The 22734-nt window shown below is 44.3% G+C and overlaps 1 protein-coding gene across 1 annotated transcript in view; it reads left to right on the top strand.

Annotated features, from left to right (window-relative positions):
* AK9 (adenylate kinase 9) overlaps positions 1–22734 on the top strand; it is a 181604-nt gene that overhangs the window by 89182 nt on the left and 69688 nt on the right. Inside the window, exons 16-19 of the mRNA XM_090037720.1 lie at positions 8000–8156; positions 11931–12045; positions 12895–12968; positions 19013–19111. Of these exons, the coding sequence (XP_089893846.1) occupies positions 8000–8156; positions 11931–12045; positions 12895–12968; positions 19013–19111 (445 nt within the window). The remainder of the gene's footprint in view (positions 1–7999; positions 8157–11930; positions 12046–12894; positions 12969–19012; positions 19112–22734) is intronic.

The following is a 22734-nucleotide window of genomic DNA, read 5'->3' as shown; positions in this document are numbered from 1 at the left end:
ATATACTTTTGATTGATCATAGTCATCTTTCACAGACCTCTTAGACATAATCTACAGACCCCCAGGGATCCGCAGACCACATATTGAAAATCACTGCCCAAAGAGGCATTTGGGAGTCATGGTGGCAGTTAGTGGCATCCCTCTACTTCAGTTACTCTCATGTCCCCTGTACTTCAGGCACTGCTGTTTCCCTCAGCCCTTCTACTTCTTCCATCACCACTACTCCTCCCCGCCTGCTCCAGCTCATTCCCCCCCATGCTGGCAAGGAGAATCAGCAGCAGTCAACAGCTGGGGAAATCAGTGGTGAGGGAAGTAGTGGTGGTGGCTGAACTAGGGAGGCAGGAGAGAATCACAGTAAGAGCTGAAATGGAAGGAGCATGAGTGAAGTGGCAGCTGTAGTTGCAGCTAAGGCATGGAGTATGAGAGTGCCCAGTTTTCCTAAGGCGGGGTGTAAATCCACAAACATTGGGGAACACTGGCTTAGGCACAGTTCTCAGCAGCTACCTGAGCAAAGACTTTAGCATAAGGCATTCGGATCAACAGTTATTTTTTTTTTAAGATAGTTAACTCCCTGACCATATGCTAAAAAGACCAAAGTTTCTGTTCAATCAATAAGATTGAATGCCGTTTAAGGTCCTAATTCAGGAACGTTTTCTTATTCATAATATGTGTGCTTAAACCAATGGGTTGTAAGTCTGTACATAGGTGCTTTCTTGAAAAGCAAAGAGCTAAAGCACATGCTTAAGTGTGTTCCTGAATTGGTCCTTCAGCACAGCAAAAATCCATAAATATGCAGATTTTTTTTTAAGGCTAGGATGAACCAATAGATCACCTACACTGAAGTCCTTTACAACAAAGGCTAGCTCCTCCTATATTAAGCCTAAAACTTATATTTAGGTATGTCTTCAGTGTCCACATGCTGCCCTAGGAAGGGCTGCTGAGAAGTAAGCCCCGCCCATTCTTTCCCACTCTGCAAATGCCAAACTCCAGAAATTAAGTAATATAATCACTTTAGCGCAGCCCTGTATAGACACCAGCAAGTGCTTCTGAGACAGAGAGGCTGAGAGTGGCTGTGGACCTGCACTCGGGACAACTCTAAAGTAGCTATACTGGCTAATTTCTAGCATTTGGCACATATGGAGGACCGAATAGGAAGCATGCTTTCTATCTTCCTCCTAGGCACAGCATGGAAGTATAGACAAGTCTTTTGACTTTAACCATTAGGGGTGCACAAAGCAGGCTGTATTTGATTCGGATTTGGCCTGATTCAGGGGACAGTGATTCAATTTGCTGATTCAGATCACTGCCCTGATTTGATTTGGCTGAATCCATATCACAGTGGACTGGCCAAGTTCGCCGATGACACCAAACTTTGGGGCAAATCATCCACGCCAGAAGATAGGCGGGTGATCCAGGTTGACCTGGACAAGCTCAGCAAATGGGCAGACGAGAACCTGATGGTGTTTAACACTGAAAAATGCAAGGTTCTCCACCTTGGGAGGAAAAACCTGCAGCATCCTTATAGGCTTGGCAGTGCTACGTTGGATAGCACTACAGAAGAAAGAGACTTGGGGGTCATCGTTGACCACAAGATGAACATGAGCCTGCAATGCGATGCTGCGGCTAATAAAGCGACCAAAACACTGGCTTGCATCCATAGATGCTTCTCGAGCAAATCCCGGGACGTCATCCTCCCCTTGTATTAGGCCTTGGTGAGGCCGCAGCTGGAGTACTGCGTCCAGTTTTGGGCTCCACAATTCAAAAAGGATGTGGAGAAGCTTGAGAGAGACCAGAGGAGAGTCACACGCATGATCAGAGGTCAGGAAAACAGATCTTACGATGATAGGCTGAGAGACATGGGACTCTTTAGCCTGGAAAAGCGTAGGCTCAGGGGTGATCTGATGGCCACCTACAAGTTTATCAGGGGTGACCACCAGGATCTGGGGGAACGTTTGTTCACCAGAGCGCCCCAAGGGATGACTAGGTCGAACGGTCACAAACTCCTGCAAGACGGTTTCAGGCTGGACATAAGGAAGGATTTCTTTACTGTCTGAGCCCCCAAGGTCTGGAACAGTCTGCCATCAGAGGTGGTTCAAGCACCTACATTGAACACCTTCAAGAGCAAATTGGATGCTTATCTTGCTGGGATCCTATGACCCCAGCTGACGTCCTGCCCTTTGGGCAGGGGGCTGGACTCGATGATCTCCCGAGGCCCCTTCCAGCCCTGATGTCTATGAAATATCTGAAGATTTGATTCTGATTCAGAGAATCAGCTGTTCAGCCATAGAAACAGCTTTATATGTTTTTTTCTACATACCTTGAGGTACCAGGCATGGCTCGTGAACACTGAGATGGTGGGGAGGAGGGAGCGTCCCACAGGAGCATGGTGGGGGGGGGCCCTGCGTGCTTGGTGGTGTACGCAGAAGTGGACCAGAAGTACTTCCAGTCCACTTCTGAGTCTACTGCCAAGTGTGTGAGGGATCCCCCCATGTCCCCTGGCTCAGCAATCAGCCACAGGGCAACCCTTTGTGCGCCCCCAGACCCAGGAGGCACCAGTTACCAAACCAGGGAGCAGGAGGCGGGGGTCCCCCGACACTCTGTGGTGGACCCGGAAGTGGACCAGGAGTGCTTCTGATCCACTTCCAGGTCAGCCACCAAGCATGCTGGGGATCCCCCTGCACTCCTGTGAAACGCTTCATCAGCCCCACCTTCTCAGCTTTCACGAGCCACCTGGTACCTTGAGGTATGTAAAAAAAAACATATAAACTATGTCTATGTCTGAATCATTGAATCTGTCTGAATCTCTCCAAATCAAATCAGAAGCCTCCGATTCAATTTGGAGAGATTAGTGGGTCTCCTAATTCAACTTGGATTTGGAGATTTGGCCGCTGAATTGGGCGGAATCTCCTCCAAATCGACTCAGCGACCAAAGCTTTGCACAGCCCTATTAACCATATCTTCTAGAACCAAATTTTCCCATCCTTATTTAAAACAATCAAGAAATGATGAATTTTACCACTTCCCTTGTTAGTTTGTTTCAATAGTTTATCACCTTTACTCTTACAAATCCCAATTTCTCATTTTATTTTTTTTTGGCTTTAACTTTTTATCCTTTGGTTCCTTATATGGCCTTCTCCACTACAATAAAAACTTCTATCATACCCACTTTCTCCCTGTTAAGATTATTGTACACTACAATCAGGACACCTCTCAGTCTTGTTTTCAGGTTTCTAAGTACAAGACATTTTCTCTAACCTTTGTATCATTTTTTCCCTGAAATTGCTCCAGTTTTTAACATATCCTTTTTAAAATGTAGAAAGCAGCGGCCATGACAGCAGCAACCCCCCACTTCCAGGCGGCAGCCCTCCCTCTTCCTCTGCAGTTACCTGGCTCAGGCAGCCCCAGGGAGCACTGCAGCCATGGAGGGAAGCACCAGGCCCCTGTGCAGCTCAGGCAGGCAGGAAGGCTCCGAGGGGGGAAAAAACATCAGGCTTGCCACTTTTTCCCTGCCACTTCTAATGGAGCCTGCCTTCCTGGGCTGCTGCCAGGCTGCCTGCACAGTCTGTCTGCACAGCCCCTGAGCCACACGGAGCCTGGTGCTTCCCTCCCTTGCTGTAGGGTAGGAAACTAAAACTCCTCAAAGGTGTTTTACTTTGCAGTACCCCAAAGTCATTTGCTGCATCCCAACATCATTTAAGGTACATTATACCACTGAATGTGCTACAACAGCTGGAATTAACATGCAATACACCACTGAATGTGCAAACAACAATGCCATTAAAGCAGTGCAAAAGGCATTTAACTGGCTTTAAATCCGCTTTGAAGTGTCATCTACAAACACCCAAGGATACTTGACAGCCAACTCCTGAAACAGGCCCTATATTCCCAACTCACCAGTGAACCCTGTTTAGAGATGGGTAAAAGAAGAGATTCAAGGACACCTTGGAGGTCAGTCTGAAGAAATGTGATATTAACATCAATACCTGAGAGATCTGAGCACTGAATGGTCCCCAGTGGCACTGTAAAGTATGACAAGGCATCGACCATTTTGCACAAACTTACCTCACTATGAAGATGATTAGGCAAGAGGGATAAAGGGAAAAGGCTGTGACCCAACATCACCAGGATTCACTCCATCCTTCTGAACCTTTATGCCATGGCTACAGTCAGACATGAGAGTATTTGGATTGGCCTCCTCAGTCATCTCCAGACTCACTGATGACTTCCCTATGTACTAGAATACTTTCAACATCATATCCAGGGATTGCCGATGATGACAACATTTATCAACAATGAAGTCAACAGTGAAATTTACTTCCAGATTCATAACAGATATGAAATAATGTTAGGTCTAGTAAAATCAAAAATAGAACTTCATTATTAAGCTAAACTTTATTGACCTTATTAATGAGATCACTCCTGAACTTTCAGAAATCAATTTTTTCTCCCTCTCTCTTCTCATTTAAATAAGAATGTGCTTGAATCCTGTAAAGCAGGGATGGGCAAAATGCAGCCCCGGGGCTGGATGCAGCCTGCAGGCCATTCTATCCGGCCCACAGGGCCCCTAAAAAATTTAGAAAATTAATATTTATATGCCCTGGGCTGCCTGTCATGCAGCCCTTGATGGCTTGCCAAAACTCAGTAAGTGGCCCTCTGCCCAAAATAATTGCCCGCCCCTGCTGTAAAGTCATTTCTCATCTTCCTCAAGAAATTCTTTGACTAGTTTCCTAGTTTTGACTCTGAGGTTTCCAATATTCTCCAGCCTCAACTTCCTATTTCTATGTAATATAATTGCCTGCATTGTACACAAATAATTAGTCAAAGCCTAATGGAAGTGGTTGCTCTACAAGAGTCATCATCTAATGTTGTTAAAAATACAATTTCTGAATTGTTTATAAAAAAGTCAGTTTCCTGCTCTCTCATATCTGAAGAGTCTGTCCTATGCTAAGCTATGTGTTGATCAGGAATAAGGTAATTAAGAGACAGCCATGTCATCTTGTATTTTAGATTCAAGAACCAACCTGTTTCAAAGGTTAAAATGAAGATTAAAAATATTTTGAAAGAGATTTTATTTTAATTATTTTAATATATTTAGGATAATTTATTTTTTTCTTTAAAAATCAGCCTGGTTATAAGTAAATTTGAAACTATGGCAACTTATTATAAGGCCTAAGTTTACTATAATCTATTAAAAAACAAAGTTAAAAATAACATTCAAGCATTTCATGTTGCTCCTGAAGTTTTGAAGTAAACCAGACCACTGAATCAGTAGGAGTCATTGGCTAAACACCAGGAACTAGTTTTGCTGAAGTACTGAACCATCTTTTTTACTAAACTAGTGTGGCCCTCCTGGACTTTGCCAAAAGGAGGGGAGACACAATGCCTCTCTGTTCTCCTGCCACAACTTGATGATCTACAAAATAAAATTATACAGAGGTGGAGGTTCCAATAATGGGTGATGACAGTTGCTTTAAATACATGGTTCTCCTTTCTTGGCGTGTTTTCTAAGGCTTCACCTTCACTACACCTCTTCCACACACCAACCAGATGATAGCTTAAGTGGTATTCACCCATATGATATGTGACAACCTGGCCTACCGCCCCCCCATAGCAGGGTACAGTCAAGCAAGTCAGTTGGCCAATCAAATAATTATAAATTGGTATCCGCCTTATTAGTCCACAATAGATACTTGACAATACTCAAATAAATGAAATCAATTTATCACTATACATATACACCTTGTTCTGGCATCAGCCTTTTAGTGCGCTGGAGAAGAAGAAAAGAAACTTATACCAGGGCAATTAAATTTGTTGTCTCACATCACCAGCTATATGGCACTTCACGAGATTCTGATTTGTGTCCCTTTGTGACAACCCTCTAGCCTTCTGGGATTTTCAGTTATTGCATTCTTTTAACTGGTTGCCTGCTGCTTTCTTGATGTCTCATCCAAGCCCTCTCCCAATGAGCCTCTCTGGGCTAAACCTTGGATTTTGTATCTTCAGCCCTGTGAGGCTCAGGACCCTTCTTGCAGCTCCAGATAGGCTCTGCAGCCTGTGTTGGGGTCAGAGCCTGTGTGCAGTGGCTTACAGAGCAGCCTCTATGCTGCTCTTCCAATTTGGCAGGTCTCTTCCCAGTTTGTATCCCCCCCCCCCCCCCCACGCATCTTTATGATGTCACTCCCTGAGTGTCTTCCAATGCGCAGGGAGCAGGTGCTTCTAAAAAGAAGCGCTGGTGGTGCGTGTTGCTCTTGTTTCTCCACTCCAGGACCTAAAGGCAAGTTCTCCTTGTCAGCACCCTTCCCCAGGCCGTTTTTCCCCACAGCAGGGGCCATTTCACAATGTGCAATACCCCACAATGTCGGGGCCCCATATGCAAGTTGCTCCAGCCAGCAACAAACAGCATCCTACACAGGTGCAATAAAATTATTTTTTCATTTCAGTTTGTTCAACTAATTTAGTTTAATGATTAAACTAAAATTAAAGTTGAGAACCTGATTGGGAATTACAGTACAAATATTGTTTTCATCTTACAATTTGGGGGGAAAAAAACAAATCCAAGATATGCGAGGATGAGATCTATTAGTTCTAACCTCTTGAAGACCCTGGTCACCAAACACATTCTGTTCAATTAATTACCTATGGATAATAGTTTCTTTGATTAATAAATCAGTTTTAAATGCAAAATATATTTTGACAGCCTTTTAAAAAATATATACAGCTCATTTAAAGTAGTTTTATTTAGCTAATAAAATGTAAGTGTTGTTTGTACTCTTTTAATTTGTATTTTACTTTCCTGCCAAAAGAGTTTGACAGAAGTGATAAATTAAAAAAAAAAAACCTAGTAAAAATGCATTTTTATCATTTTCTCATGTAAAAATATGTTAAAATTAAGAATATAAATAAATGTATATTAAGCTATATAATTGCTGAGTAAATGTGCATAGATACATTTTACTTTCTGGTTAGTAAAAGGTGTTAAATTTAGTGTAAAGGTTATGTTTAGTTGCAAATTCACATTGTAAGCCGGTGTGTGGCTCAGTGGTGGGAGCACAGCTGCGGGTGATTAAAAGTGATAACACGCCTGCTTTGTGGATGGGTGGCAGCTGACAGCAGTCAGTGTCTGGCTGGGAGGAAGTTAAAAACTCCCAGGAAGAGGAGCTAGAGGATAGAGGGAGGAGGGAGGTGTCAAGAGAGGGAGCACTAAATGAAGCCCTGGCATCCTTTCTCCCTGTCTGAGAGAGGATGGTAGCTAGGTGTTAACCATCTGCTGGTTGTATGGTGGTCTGTTAAGTATTAGTTTTGTTATGGACATTGTTTCCCATGTGGGAGTTAGTATGCCCCAAGAAAAATAAAGAGCTGAGTGAGAATGTGCTACACATGTTTAAGAGTTACCTATATTGAAATAAGCCTTTTTTAGGAAACTTAAAAATACAAATATAAAACAAAATTAAAATGAGTCATTTTAATCATGGTTTGATGCTTACTGATTTTAATCACTTTGATTTAAATAATCTCTTCCCTGTGTTAAAGCATCAATAATTGGATATTCTGAATGTAAATATCAATTATTAATAAGGAAACTGGTGTTCTTTTCCCAGAATAGTTGTGTTCATTTTACTTAAAAGCTACAAGCTGTGGCTGCTTAATGTATTGCTTGACCATTTCATTATTTTGGAAATCTGCAACATCATACCACGACATTTAATTAACAGGTTTTATGAGCAACACTAGACTCTGAGATAAGATTCTGAGGTTAGATTAGATGTTTACCTTAGAAGACTCATCACATGATTTCTTATTAACTTGGATTTTTTAGGTTACCTTCAGGATAATATTTGCTTAGTAATTTTCACAAGTAGGGACTTATGGACACCATTGATAAAGAAGAAAACAATATTGCTTGTCTGTGGATAAAGTTCTACTATATTTTAAACAGTTCACAGATCTGCTTGTACTTGCATAATTTTGTTGTGCCGCTTAATCTAATGTTTCCTAACAGCTCACTAAGACGAATAAAGACAGGTATCCTGGTGCTCCTGAAAAAGGAGGATGGGTAGTGGATAACTATCCTATATCCTCAGCACATTGGTCAGTCTTATCAGAAAAGGGAATCTTACCTGATGTTGTGATCTGCCTGAAGAATTCTGAAAATAATGGTTAGTAAATATTTACTAATGAAGTACAAAAATTAAAATCTCCCCTTTTTTTTCTTTCATTGTCATTGTCTGTGTGTAAGACACACTTATTAGAAATACCAGAGTTGAAACATGCTTGTGTCCCACTTACTGTCTTATAGAGGTCAATATCAAAAATAAGCAGACAACAAAGGGATTAACAAGGATGGTCAGAATCTGTTTGCTATGGTTTAGGGCTGACAATAGAAGAGAAAGTATGAGCATTTTCTAAAAACTTTGAGGTGAAAATTTGTTCAGGCTCCTATTTACAGGAGAAAGTGTGGTATGTAATGCGGCAATCAGCAAGGTTTTGTAATAACAGGCTGGGTCAACCCAGATTGGGCATAAAGTAGGCTGGTGCTTCAAACCCTGCTGTCACAGCACGGGCAACAGAGAGAAGCAACACAGCTGGCAGCAGGGACCAGGTTGGAAGCTCTGTGGGCCAGATCCAGTGGCAGACTGGACCCAGCCAGTGGGCCATACACTCATGACCCCTGCTCTAGTAGACAGAACACTGGATTAGGGTTTGTTACTAGTGAGTCTTTTTGCAGCTTTGCAAGTGGCCTGCTTAGTGACTTCTCTGTGCCTCAGTTTCTGGTTTAAAGTGCTATAAGAAATCAAGTATTATTAATAAGTACTTATACCTCCAAGCAGAAACTCTGGATCTCTCAAACCCATCCGTAATGCACCTTAAAACTATCTAATGCACCTTAAATCAGCAAGTGTAGATGTGCCCAGAGAGATTCTGTTATCCTTGCCATGGACTTGGTATTGTAGCAGAAATAAGCAGAGTCTGAGTCTGGATCTGTTGATTTGAGTAGCTATTGTTTGGAAATTGTGTTACAAGTATGGAAAATCCTGTCATAGATGCCTAAGGTGGGCATCCTTGTCTGTGGGATTGGAGCACATGTTTGTAATGTACATCTTGGCTGTAGACCATGGACCTGGATGGGACCTAGTGGCAAAGCAGTAGCTGTAGTGGTTGTTGGTTGATTTCCGACACAGCAGGGCAGAATGTTGCTATGTGGAGGTGTCAGGTGTCACCACTAAGAGCTAAGTTAGCCCTTCCCTGGCCCTGCAGCTGCTACTAAATTGAGAGCTTTGGATCCTCACTCATGATATAAAATTGAAACCTTTGCAAGTCCAGGGAGATGTTAACCTGACTATTAGTGGTAACATCTCATCTTGCAGCTGTTACACCTGCTGCACTTTGTGTGTCTCTCGCCAGAGCTTTGCACTCCCTTGCTTCCATTCCAGTGCCTCAAAGTGCGAACTCGATCAGATGCGTCTCTGGGAGGTGGGGAATCAGAGCGGCACAGGGGGGAGGGAGATCTTAATTTGTAGCGCACATACCGAAAAGTTTGGCTGCCACTGCTCTAGAGATCCTTCCCATGTTTCCACATGATGAAGATGACATGGATGTATCTTAGGTATGGAGGTGAATGGAGAATCCCTCAGATGAACTTCTTTTTACAGTCAAAGAAGGAAGAGCACCAGCTCTAAAAAAAATAAAGGGTTTTCTAAATCCTTGAAACAAGACAGAGCCCATGCGATTTTTACAGGTACAGCATTGCTTTCTCAAATTTGGGACATAGAATTATGGAAATAAAGCCTATCATTCTTAAGTCAAAAGGACTTCATTCTCAGAATGTCAGTTAGACTCTTTCTTCACATGATGAACAGTATATTTGTGCAGCAAACATTTGGCATGATTAATATGTGAAATTCAGGCTCTTATGGCACATCCCTTTCAGAATTTTTCTTGTAGGGACAGTTACAATGACATCACACACTCTAATTTCATCCCAGAGGTGGGATCAGATTTTCCTGTTAATATATCCATCTACCAGCATTTTTCCTAAGCCTAATTCATGAGTGAAAGAAATTTAAATGACATACTTTGGAGATTAAAGGGCACCTTTTACTATCTGAGTAGTAGGAAGAGATCCATAAGTAGGATATTCAGATTATCTGAGCCTATGCTAGCAAATCAAAGGGAAATGCTAATGTGGTTCCTTTATTCAGTATGAGAGTTCACTCAACTAGAAGACAAGCTACATCAGCATCCTGTTTTAATAAAACATCAGTACTAGATATTTGCAGGGCAGTCATTTGGAGCCAAATCAATGTTTTATTAGCAATTAATCTTTGGTCACAGCTTCTAAATCAGATGTTCAGTTTGGTGGAGCAGTTCTTAAATCCTTATTTATATGCTTTCTGGGATTGCACCACTTTCAGGGGCAAATGGCTTGCCAATCACCAGTGAACAAGATAAATGTGTGCATGTAGCCTATTTTCATACATACCACATGCCCCACCAGGTAAGACGCACTTTTATTTTGGAAGGCAGAATGTACAAAAAGAGATTTTTCCAGAGTCATGGCACACTGTATAATATAGAATAAGTCCTCCAGGTAGTGTGGCATCTCAGGATACAGTGTGGGTGAAGCAGCAGGAACTTTCTGATATGGCAGAACAGCAATAAGGCTAGGCCCCAGATCCTTGCAGGGCAGTAGGAAGATTGCTAGTTCCTACTGTAAATAAATATTTCTTTCCAGGAGGGAGATAATAAATAAAGTGTTGTTCATACACAAGCCTTATCAAGATGTTACAGACTGTATGCTAAAGCTCACTTGCCCTGAACTTGTGGAATGGCTGCTTCAGAAACAAGCTTTCATGCTATAGCAAATTCCTTAGTGGTTGCTAGAGTTAAGTGTTAACCTTCTGACCTTCTGCCTGTGTATCCCCGGTGATGTGGTAGCCATTCTGTCAGTCGTTCAAGCACCACTGCAGTGAAGGAAAAAAATCATGTTCCCCACTTAAGACCTGCACCCCAATTTTGCAGGGCTGATTTTAGAGAAAAAAGGTTTGTGTTGTATGTGGGTAGATACCACATTTGAAGAAAGAATGGCTAGTTAACTTACTATAAGTATGACTTTCCAACATGCTTGAACTGAACATACCGATTCCACAACCCATTTCTCCTTCCCTTCTCTTTGAAGTTCTGTCCTCTGTATTCTGGTGTTGGAGGTACAGGCAGTAGCCTAATTTAAGCAGATGCTATGAACTAAGGCTTAACTAAGGATTTCCTGTCTCTTAAGTCTGTGTTTGTGAGAATTTGGTTTTTTAAAAATCTTTTTGCTTGTAGGAATTTTACTAATTCTGGTCTACCTACTTGTTTTAAGGAATAAAATGAAAAATATCCACTTCTAGAGTTTAAATTTTCACAGCACTTAGAGTCTGTTCACTAGATAATTACTCAAAGCTGTTCTAAACCAGCAGATCTTCACTCATATGGACAAAATATTTTGCAGAATTGAGAATATATTTGTTTATATCTTAAAACAGTACAATAAACTCATTTGTTTCTATATTTTTATTTAGCTTTGTTTTAATTCTTTAAATCCAAGGGCACAACTTCACGATATATAGCTATTCCATTTTTCATAAATGTGTGTGTGATATACAAAAAAATTCAACACCTCGCTCCACCTATCCCCTTCAGAGCTTCTACTGTGCTAAACTAACCTTATGAGGTTCTTGTAATTGAAAATAAAGTTTTAACATTTTCAAAATTAAGATTGTAATTGACATTTTCATTGGTATATCTTCCTTTTCTAGAATTTAAAGAAGTGGGGTCTAAGTTATCAACCATTTATGAAATAGTTTTTATATTTTAAAAGCATGTTGGTTCTAAGATATGACAGTTATATACTGTTATAACAAATAAATTACTTTTGTATATTTGTTTTGCAGGAATATGTTTACTGCATAGACTCTATTTAGCAAATAAGGATGAAATTAATTCTAAGATATTTAACAGACTAAAAGAGGAAGCATTAAAAAAGAAACAACAGGAAGATGAAGCAAGGTAAAATATAACATGTCCAAGCACTTAAAAATAAAATTCATATTTGATATAATATACCATCTTTCTTGCATGCTCTTCTTTCTCCTCCTCCCTCCCCCAGATAAGGCATACACTTTGTTTTAGTAGCAGCACAGACAACGCGTAAGTGTGGGGGGGCCACAATTCTGCATCACCATTGCCATCACCACCACTGCAAATACTGTGCCACTACTGCCATCCCTATTGCTGCTGGGCCCTGGCTCCAGCCAAATTGCAGCCCCATGCCCCGCTATCCGCACAGAAATCTGGGGAAGGCATGTGCCTCCCTATGCCCCCCAACACATCGCCCATGGGTGGCAGGATTAAAAAAAAAGATTTTTCCAGCATTATGGATGAATGCTGACCACAGAGCCAAAGTATACTCTTCAGTGTCGCTGCTCAACCTGGCTCCTCAGCCAGAAGCTTTGGTTTAACTTTCTTGTAGCCACTGAAAAATTGTCAGTGGCCAAGCAGCCAAAAGCTACTGCCATTTTGGCAGTGACTGTGAAAGGGTTAAAACTATCTCTGATTCTGATATGTGTACTCTGGCCCTTCTCCTGGAGTGGCCAGTCTTACTGTGGGAGAAAAAGCCTGAATATTTGTAAACTTTGGTTTCTCCTAGGAGAACAGCAGCTCTTCTGGGAGTGTCTGTACAAGACCAAAGAATCTTTAATTTTTTTATTATAAATCACTTTGAAAAAGCAAGCTTACTAAACTGTATCTTAAACGTCATTATATTTTTCCATCTATCTATTTACATTTAATGCATTAGTAACTTGGTTCAATCAAATTTATGCAAATATTAACATGTAGAAATTCTTCTGATTTCAGAAAAGAACTGCAACAGATGCTGAAATTGCGAGAAGAACAGCAAGCTATGGAGTCTGTTGGAGAAAAGTATGGAGGCAAGTATAATTTCAAATAAATTTCAATTTAGTAACACATGTTTTAAACTAATTTTACAGATGCGGATCTTGTGCTTTAGCTTACATTTTTAGTCATACAACATCTGAGTAATTAAGTATTTCACATTACTTTCGCTGAAACCATTGACTGTCTCAGGAATATTTTTTTCTGTGACAGTCTGTTTTCTGTTTCTAGCCTCATAAGTCTTTGTTATGATCCATCCAGAGTTATACTCAACTTTTAGACTCTTCTGTTTTAGCTATACTGGATTACTTACTATCTTGGAATGACTTGAAACTCTTAGCTTCATCAGACTCTATCAGGAAACTATATCAATATACCATCTGCCTGTTGAAGGTCATTTGATTTTTTTTACCTTACAGTGCCTAGGTATTTAGAAGGCTTTAATCAGATATTTCCACATATCTAATATTAAATCTTCAAAAGGATTTATACTACCCTGGTTGAAATAAGGTAAACTAATGTAATCAATGCCTCACTTAATGGTAGCTTTTAGGAAGTGTGAATTGCTTCCAGTCACCTCTGCTGAGTATGGATTTCAACATTTTAGGACAATAGATTTAATGTTAGCTACTAACTATTTCATACTTGATCATCTGGCTTTGACTTGGGGAAGTATATTTATGCAGCAAAATACTTAAATATGCGCTTAACTTGTAGTACAAGATTAACACATTATTAAATGAGTGTTTAGTTTCTTCTCATGAATTGGGACCATTAGCAGCAACATTCAGTTTGTGGGTGTACCCTACAAACCAAAGCCCACTCCTGTACCTTTTCAGTTTTTACAAACTCGAATTGTCGTCTTTTGTTTTGAACAACAGCTTCCCTACAATAGCCTCCATTTTTCAGCTACAGTCATCAATACAGTGAAAACTGGAAATATGGGAACAGCACAAAATATTAATTTGCCAAAGTAAATAACAGGGGATCCTGTATCCTTATTCATTTTCCTTTTTTATTCAGTAAAAAAGTTGAATTTTTTTATCTGAACTAACTCTCCACAGAATTTCCAGTCAGCCATAGCACAGTACCCTACATCAGCTCATAGCTGGCATGTAAGCACTAACAGTGTATGGGGCACAGCTCTGCACCACCACAGTGGCAGGACACAACTCCACACCACTGCTACCACTGCCCCTGATGCTGTCAAGCATTGGGTCTGGCTGGGCTGTAGTCCCATGCCCTGTTGTTAGTGCAGAAATCACATTGTCGCCACCACCCCCGCTCCTGCAGGCTGCAGCCCCGTGGCCCATGTCCTGCTGCCAGTGCAGAAAACTGGAGAGGCACATGCCCCACCCCATGATGCACTGGTGATACATTAGGGGAGCAACTCACATCAGAGTACCCACAGCATTTGTTCTGGGTAGAGCTGAGAGAAAAGTGGGGGAAATTGTGTATGAATTGAAAGATAAATTTAAATCAAACTTGTTTGTAAGCCTTTCTTGCTTGAAAATCGTGGGGCTGCAGGCTGGGGAAAGGCAAAGAGAAGGCACCAGGATTAAGTTGCAGAGTTTAAAACCAGCTTGAAGTTTCCTACTCTTCTTGAAACTCAGAGTGGATCAGTCATAAAAAGAGTTAAGATTATTGCTAGAAATGATCCAGTGGCTATGGTATCACAAAGAGGGAAAAGTGATCCCTCTGTGGGTGCATCCACACATGCAAGCACATGTACTTACAGCAGCTCAAATAGAAGTGCTGCAAATTTGAGTCGGGGCTTTTTGCCTCAGCGCACGTGCTCAGACATGCACTTCGGTGTGGAGCAAATTGTGCCACTTAGGGCAAAATAACTGTGCCTGGCTCCTCCTGGATCTGCAGCCATGGGGAGCTAGAGCCTGGGGCCAGCACCTGTGCTGTCCCCAGCAGTATAAAAGGCTGCCCTGTCCTGGCCCCATCCATACAAAAAGCTGCCCTGGCAAGCAGCTTGGGGCTATTTGCTCTCTGGAGCTTCTGGGGTCCAGCCAATTGATACCTGGGGACACTACCCCTTGTGCCAGCTGGACTGCTGCAACAGCATCCCAAATCCATTTTTTAAAATAATCCCAAATCCATGTTCTTCCACATTTAAAACAAAACGCGCGCGCGCGCGCGCGCACACACACACACACACACACACACACACACACACACACACACACACACACACACGAGAGAGGGAGACAGTGATAAGTTGGGTAATGCTTTATTGGAATATTTACAATGTTAAAGCAGTTTGGAAGCCTACCAGTGTCTCTATCATCATGCAAAAATAAATTCTAAATACCTATATATATTGATCTGTGCTTCTGGTTTTCTTCATGATGGGTGTGTGATGGGGGGATGTAGTGTTTATAGAAAGGGGGTGATAAGGGATGTGGGTTGGTCTGTGGGTAGGAGTGGGACAGTTGCTGAGGGCACTGCGAGTGTGGGGAACCTTGTGTGGGGGCTGCTCAGGTGGGGTGGGTCCCCTGGCCCCCACAGGGTGCAGCCCCCCCACACACGCAGCACATGGCATGCTCCCCTGCCCAGGGTCCCAGCTCCCCCTGGAGGGCCACACCCCCTGCCCCTCACAGGGCCCAAGTCCCCCTGCCCAGGGCCCATAACTAACCTTTAACAGCAGTCATGGTGGGACCATGTGCCGAGCTCAGTTTGGTTCTGCCAGCCCTGTGGCTGCTCTTGCTGTCCAGTTGGGCTGGGCTTGTGGCAGCAGGACCCGGTATGGCACACGGGGACTACATGCCAGGCCCAGCCGGGTTCTGGGACCCCTCTGCAGCCCAACCAGGCTGGGCCTATGGTAACAGGACCTAGTGTGGCATGCAGGGACCGCGTGCCAGGTCCAGCCGGATCCTGGGGCCTCTCTGCAGCCCAGCCAGGCTGGGCCCAGATCCCTGAGGCTTGCTAGTCTGGCTTTGCACTGGAGTGGGTTGCATGGCTCTGGGAGGCATGCACAGGAGCTGTACCTCCCGGAGCCCTGTGACCCGCTCTGGTGCAAGGCCGGACTAGCGAGCCACATGGGGCTGGGCCAGATCCTCACATCCCTGCAGACACAGGGGGCAGAGGCAGGAGCCCTGGGGTCTGACCCATGCTGACAGGAGCCAGCGTGGCATGCGGTTCCCTTATGCTGTGCTGGGTCCTGCTGTGGCTGGGCCCTTCCTATAGCTGCAGGACCTGGCCCGGTGTGCAGCGACCATGTAGAGCCACTCTGGTTCCTGCTGGCCCTGGGGCTGCTTGTGCCACCTGGCAGCTGGGCAGCACAAGCAGCCCCAAGGCCAGCAGGACCCAGCTTAGCTCCACGTGGCCTCCATGCACCGGGCCAGGCCAGGGAACATGAGCCACCTGGGGCCGGCAGGACACAGCTCAGCTCCACATGGTCCCCGTCCACCGCACCACGCCAAGCTGGGCCAGGCAGCATGAGCTGTATGGTCCCTGGGCAGCTCATGCTCCCCAGTCCAGCCTGACATGTGGGGACTGTGCGCAGCTGATCTGCATCCTGCTGGCCCCAGGCAGCTCGTGTTCCCTGGCGCAGAGCATGGAGACTGCGCAGAGCCGACCCGGGTCCTGCTGGCCTTGGGGCTGCTAGTGCCGCCCGGCTGCCAGGTGGCACAAGCAGCCCCAGGGCCAGCAGGCCCCCACTTAGCTCCGCGTGGTCACCACACACTAGGCCAGTTCCTGCAGCTAGCAGGGCACATGAATTCCAGTTGTATGTCCACTGAAGTCAATGGACTTATACTAGGTTTTCTCTCAGTCAGTGAATTAAATGTGGAGGGAGCTGCTACACTGACCACTAGCCTTTTCCAAGCTAATCAGTTGTCTCTCTTAGTAGATTATGACATCTTTTAATTCCTGTGGCCATCAGCATCTCTAAAAGAATTTGATATATTCTTGATGCATCTACATGTGTGCTTTACTGCGGAGTTGACTAATTAGATCTGCAGTAAAGTGTCACCATCTACATTTGTGCCTGTATTAGGGCACAGTAAATTAATTGAATCCATCATAGGACAGTACTGCCTAGGACAAGTACTATCCTACGGTGGAATCATTTAGTGTGCTGAAATGCACCTGTTCCACCCACTGTCCCTGTACTTGATTCTAAGATGAGGGGTTTTCCCCCCATGTTAAATGGGGGAAAAAACCCTTGTCTTAGAATCAAATATGGGGCAGTGGGTGGAACAGGTAGCTACTGTTGCTCAGACTTCAGTCCCTACCACAACTGCTGCTCCCTCCCCACCCTGTCACCTCTGGACCCCAACATCTCCCCCCGCTCCCCTACAGCTGCTGCCCCTCCTTCCTCACATAGTCTCTGCTCCCCCACCATCCCCTCTTTCTCCCACACTTACCTTTGTTTCACTGTGTTCATGCAGCAGCCTGGGGCACTAAGCACAGCCCCAGCCCAGTCCCATATCAGTGGCATGCAGCCCATACAGCTGCCATATGGGCTGAGCTGGGGCTGTTCTCAGTGCCCAAGACTAGAACATGGATGAAGCCTGCCAGTATGGAGCAAAGCTAAGAGTAAGCAGAGGCTGAGTAGGGAAGGGTGGGGGGAAAAGGCTGGAGGGAAGGTAGAAGCAGAGGCTGAGGGAAGGGAAAGGGGGGAACAAAGGCTATGGGGAGGGGAAGAAGGGGCAACAGGGGTGCAGGAGGAAGTGGGGAGCCCATGGTAGTGGGGAGGCACAGGTAGCAAGGGGGCAGGCACAAGCAGGGGGCAAGCTTTCAACCCCCCAACATTGTCTATCTCCCTGAAGTAGTGGAGGTGATTAATTAAAGACAACCATCCAATAATTAGATGTTTTACACAGAAAATAATAACAAATGTATAAATTTTCCATGTATAGAATCTAATTATTGGGGAATCATCTTAAATTCAGGGTCATCTTAGATTCAAGTAAATACAGTAAAATGAAACTTGGCGGGTTTTTTATAAAAACACGGAATAAAATATATAACCTCACCCATACTGTACCTAGTCATCTAGGGCATCTATACACATACTTTTTGTCCCGCAATGTGCCAGAGATCTGGCCGGTTGGTGCCATAAGCTGGCACACGCTGTGTTGCATTGCGTGCAGTTGTGTAAGTGGTGAAATGCACATCAGCACACAGAAAATGGCGGTGGTGCACTTTTGAAGTAAAATACCCTCAAGCAATGTTCCCTCTAAGGTGTAGCAATCTGTGAGCACACTGCTTCGGTCCGTGAGCACACCACTTTGGTCCCACCACCCCCTTTCGCTAAGCCTGGATCTGGACTATGCTAAGCCTAATAGACTAGAATCCTCATGTAATAGATCCTCATGCAATGGATTTTGCAATAATCCTCCAAGCACAAGAGTGGGGGCTGGAGAACGGAGCAGTTCCCCGGAGCTGGTAATGGGGACTCCCCATTCATGATGCAGAAATCTTATGTCATGGTTAGACAAAGTGCTTTGGGTAAATGTGGTATAGTTTACCCAAAGCACCTTATCTGTCTATGTCCTTAGACCAACACAGCTGTAACCAGCACCCCCAAAATACATCATGGAGGCGTGAGTGGTGACTGCCTGTGGGCAGCGGCGGCAACAGCCAATCTCAGGGCGTGACACGTGCCCCCGGTGTCCCCTCTACACATCGCCTGTGCCTCCAGGGGTGTCTGTGGTGCTCCTTGCTGTCTGAACTACCTCTACATTACCCAGTCTTCCCCAAGCTGCTGCCTAACCTCATCTGCTACCTCTTGATGTAATTTTGTTATAAAGTTAGGGAGACTGTACCCTAGGACCCTTAAGTACCTCTAGTGCTTCTCTCTCTCTCTTTCTTTCTCTCTCTCTACTTTAGCCTGATAGCCTCTTGGTCAGAGTGCATGACTGCTTCATTAGTTCTCAGATCTGCTTTTGTTGCTTCTATCTGTAAAGTTATATAGTATCTAAGCAGGAACTTAAGTCCCTGCTTGCTGTTGGTCATGTACAGCCTTAGCACCAGGTCACAAAAATGTGATAGTGCTATAGACACTCCTATTTCATACACAGGTAGGGTATGTGTAAGTCATTAATTGTTATATTTGTGTCCTCAGATATTGAGGAACAAGAGGAGCAGCTCCTGCATGAAACAGAACAAATAAGTGAGGTACAACTGACTGCTTCTGAGGAATTCCTAGAACCTAAACCTAAAGGTTAGATTTGTGTAACATTTATTTCCTTGCTTGTTTTTTCTTTTCAGTTCAAGATTAAACATAAATAGTCACAGTCAAGTATGTGCCCAGACACACACAGATATAATTTATAGTATATTATTAATCTCTTAGGCTAGGGGCAGAAGTTACACATAAACAAGTTTAAGTGATGAGAAACTGTTTTAAACCAGTAATGGAACAGAAGTTCAGTGCACATAACCAGTTTCAAAATGGCCAAACTGGTTTAAGATAAACCTGGTTGAATGTAGTGTCAGACTTAACTGATTTAGGTCAAACCGGTTTATGGAACTTCTGTCCCAGACCCCTTCCTGGTTCAAATTAAATCAAGTCCTCCAGCATCCCAGGATGCTTTGCAGCCCTGGGCTGGGCTGGGCTGAGCTGTGCTCTGCCGTCTGCTTGAGCAGAGCAGGGTTGGCTCTGCCCCTCTGCTGTCTAGCAAGAGCATTAAGGGCTGGCTGACAAGGGGGTGGGGGTGGGGGTGGGAAACCTGACTGGGAATACAACCCAGTCTGCCTGGCAGGGGTGGAGCAACTAGACTTTTCCCTACTAGAGTGGAGGGGACAGGGCCATGGGCCAGCAGGCTCAGTTGGAGGGGAGGGAGGGGGGTTTAAAACCCCTCCATGGCACACAAGACCCCAGCCCAGGTCTGCATGGGTGGGGGCTGCCACCCTTCTGCCCCCCACCCCGACCCTGCTTCCTGCTGCAGGAGAGAGCAGGGGTGTGGCCACATCCATGCCAGGGAGGGCAGGATAAGGCAGAGAAGGGGGTTTAATCCCCACTCTCCCACCAACATTGGACTCCAGCTAGGGTCTGCCTGGCTTTCTCCCCTTCTGGCTGCTCAAATGGCTGGATGTCATGGGCAGTGCATCAGGTGAAGGCGAGGTATAGGGATGGGGGATTAAACCTCCCATGCCTCCCTTCTCCCACTTGCACAGGACCCCAGCCAGGAACTTCTGCCTGGCTGCTGGCCACTCGAGTGGTGGGAGGTGTGGTGCCAGGCAGTGAGCTGTCCCAGGTGGTGCTTCAGGTGAAGGGAGGGGAGGGAGGCCCAGGCTAGCTCTGGCTACGCCCCCTGCCACTTAAGTGGCCGGTGGGGGGGACAGCTGGGCAGACCCCAGCTGGGAACCTGTGCCAGTGGGCTTTAATCCCCTCCCTCCCCCGCCTTTGCCTGAGGCCATGCCCTCCACCGCTTAAATAGCCAGCAGGGGGAAGGGAGGGAAAGCCGGGCAGACCCCTTTTGGCATCCCATGCCAGTGGGAGAAGGGAGGCAGGGGAATTTAATCCCTCTCACTTCCTCCACCCCACCTTCACCTGAGGCACTGCCCAGGCCGGTGTCTGGCCATGTCCCCCACCGCTCAGGGACAAACCAAGCAAGGGCTGCTTCCCTCTTCCCCCTCCAGGCACACCCTCACTGTTACCATGCAGGCCAGGGTGGGAGGTTAAACCCTCCCCAATCATACTTAGTGGCTTACCAGGGCCTGGCCACACCTCCCCCACCCCTCAACTCAGGTTCCCTTCAGCCTTCCGGCCATTACCAGAAGGAAAGCTTGCTCTTGTACCCCCCCAGCTTCTAACCTGAGCCACTGCAGGCATGTGGCTACATTTCCGGAATCAAAAGTAAATGTTTATTCACTTGCTTCTTGGTTTAGTCTACGCATTTTAGACTAACCTGCAAAGATTGAATCAATTCAGGCTCAGGCTTTTTGAATGTCTGTATTTAGCCTTTAAGGGTAAATTTTAGAACTGAAGATTGTGAATGCTTCATTCTTTAACATAAAAAGAATGTTGTTGTCACAGACTTTCCATTTTGAAAAAAACCAAGAAACCCATTTCCATTATCCTTTATTCCCAGGTAGAACATCCATTTGGTAAACATGCACGGGGTGGATCCAAGGGGTGCAGTGGTGCAGTCACTCCCCCGTACCTTTAATGCTTGTTCCATTCAAACTTTAAAACCAGCTGTTGGGAGAGGCAGCAACATTTCTATTTAGGCAATGTTGAGTCAGTTGACTTTGTCGCATTTTCTCTCAGATCCAAACTAATCTCTCTCCATTCCACACATGCTAATCTCTCTCCACTCCATGCTGTTATGGGTAGGTTTTGTGCAGAGCTAGGCCTGTTTGGTCAGGCACCCCATGCTGACCACTTTTACTTTTGCTGCTGCCTTTAGCTAAGGACCCACTGTTCAGGGTTCTCCCCTCTCCTACAGCTAAGTTCGTAGCACCACCACCACCCTGGGCTTGTAAGAGATGCAAGAGAAACAGGGTTAAACATATAAACTGTCACTTAGCTTTTCACTGGTTTCATGCCTCCAGCTTGTTAGGCTTTTCCCAGGCTTCACTTGCCCATAGCGTCTTATCTTTCTGAGGCTTTGAGGACCCGCAGGGCTTGTGCAAGCAAATAAGCAAACAAAAGAGAAGGCTTTACTCACAGCTGCTCCATGCAGCTGCTTGAGCTCAGCTAACCCCAGGCTCCAGACAGCCTTGTTCTCTGCCAGTAATTGCCCTGTTGCAATGACCCGCATTTTTAAGGGTCTTGATGTTCCACTATTTGAACTATCCTTTCTTCTCAATTTTGCTGTCTGTTAGCCCTTCCTGGTAACATCTGTCTTCTATGTCACAGCCTTGTGGACTGTTTTTAGCTCTAGCTAGAAAACTTAACTCAGGTATGGTAATATTAACTCAGGTATAGAAATGACTGACAGTGAAGTAGTCGAGGCACTGCCAAGATACTCAAGAAGGCTAGATTTTGTTTTATGAATCTGAATAAGAGGTGCACATTGAACTATGATGACAGGACTAATGATGCAGTAACTTTTGACTACTTTTTACCTAGCTTCTTGTAGTTTTTAAATTTATATATAATCTAAAAAATGAGTGCACAGTTCAATAGTTATTTCTTTTTGCTTTAATCGTAAACTGAATAATATAGTGCTTAGTAAAGCATCTAGTTTCTTTTTAATTGAAGAAAAAATGTGTTGTGTTTTATGTAATGATGTACCACACCATCTGCAACCCCTTTTTCAAAATCCTAGATCCACCCATGAATGTGCACAATTATTTATTTAGTGAGTGCCTAATCAAATGAGTGTTTCTGAAATTTAGGACAACATTTTTGTCTTCAACAGTCTTTTGTGAACTTATGATTGAATTAGGTGGGGATAGAACTGTCAGCATGGTGAGGAGAAATCCAAAGTCTAATATGAGAAGGGGAATAGGGAACTTGAGAGAAAATACCAAGATATGATCAAATTATATCCTTCTTAATTATCTAGGTGTGATCTTTTAGCAGGCTGAAGTGCTACTGGTGATTTTTAAATTAATTTTCCCATACTCAGATAAATAGATTTTGAATAGTACAACAAAACATGTGGTCCATGAAGTCTAGGGAAATAAAACATGTACAATATACTGAATAATGTGAAGAGAAGTTAAAAATGACAAGGGGGGAAATGCATGTTTTCAGACTTTCTGACAATAAGTAGCTACCTTGCAAAGCCCTCCTATTTTTTCCCCTTTGCCTGTATTCTTTCTGGCCAGGACAGAGCTAGTTTCCCTCTACAACTGTCTGTCTCTGTGGTAACTATCCTCAGTAGCAGGAGA

The sequence above is a fragment of the Crocodylus siamensis genome, chromosome 1 (genome assembly GCF_052110815.1).
Source record: "Crocodylus siamensis isolate JL-2025a chromosome 1, ASM5211081v1, whole genome shotgun sequence".
NCBI classification, from domain to species: Eukaryota; Metazoa; Chordata; order Crocodylia; family Crocodylidae; genus Crocodylus; species Crocodylus siamensis.
Note: the sequence above shows the minus strand (reverse complement) of the source record. Positions and strands in the feature narration are given on the sequence as shown.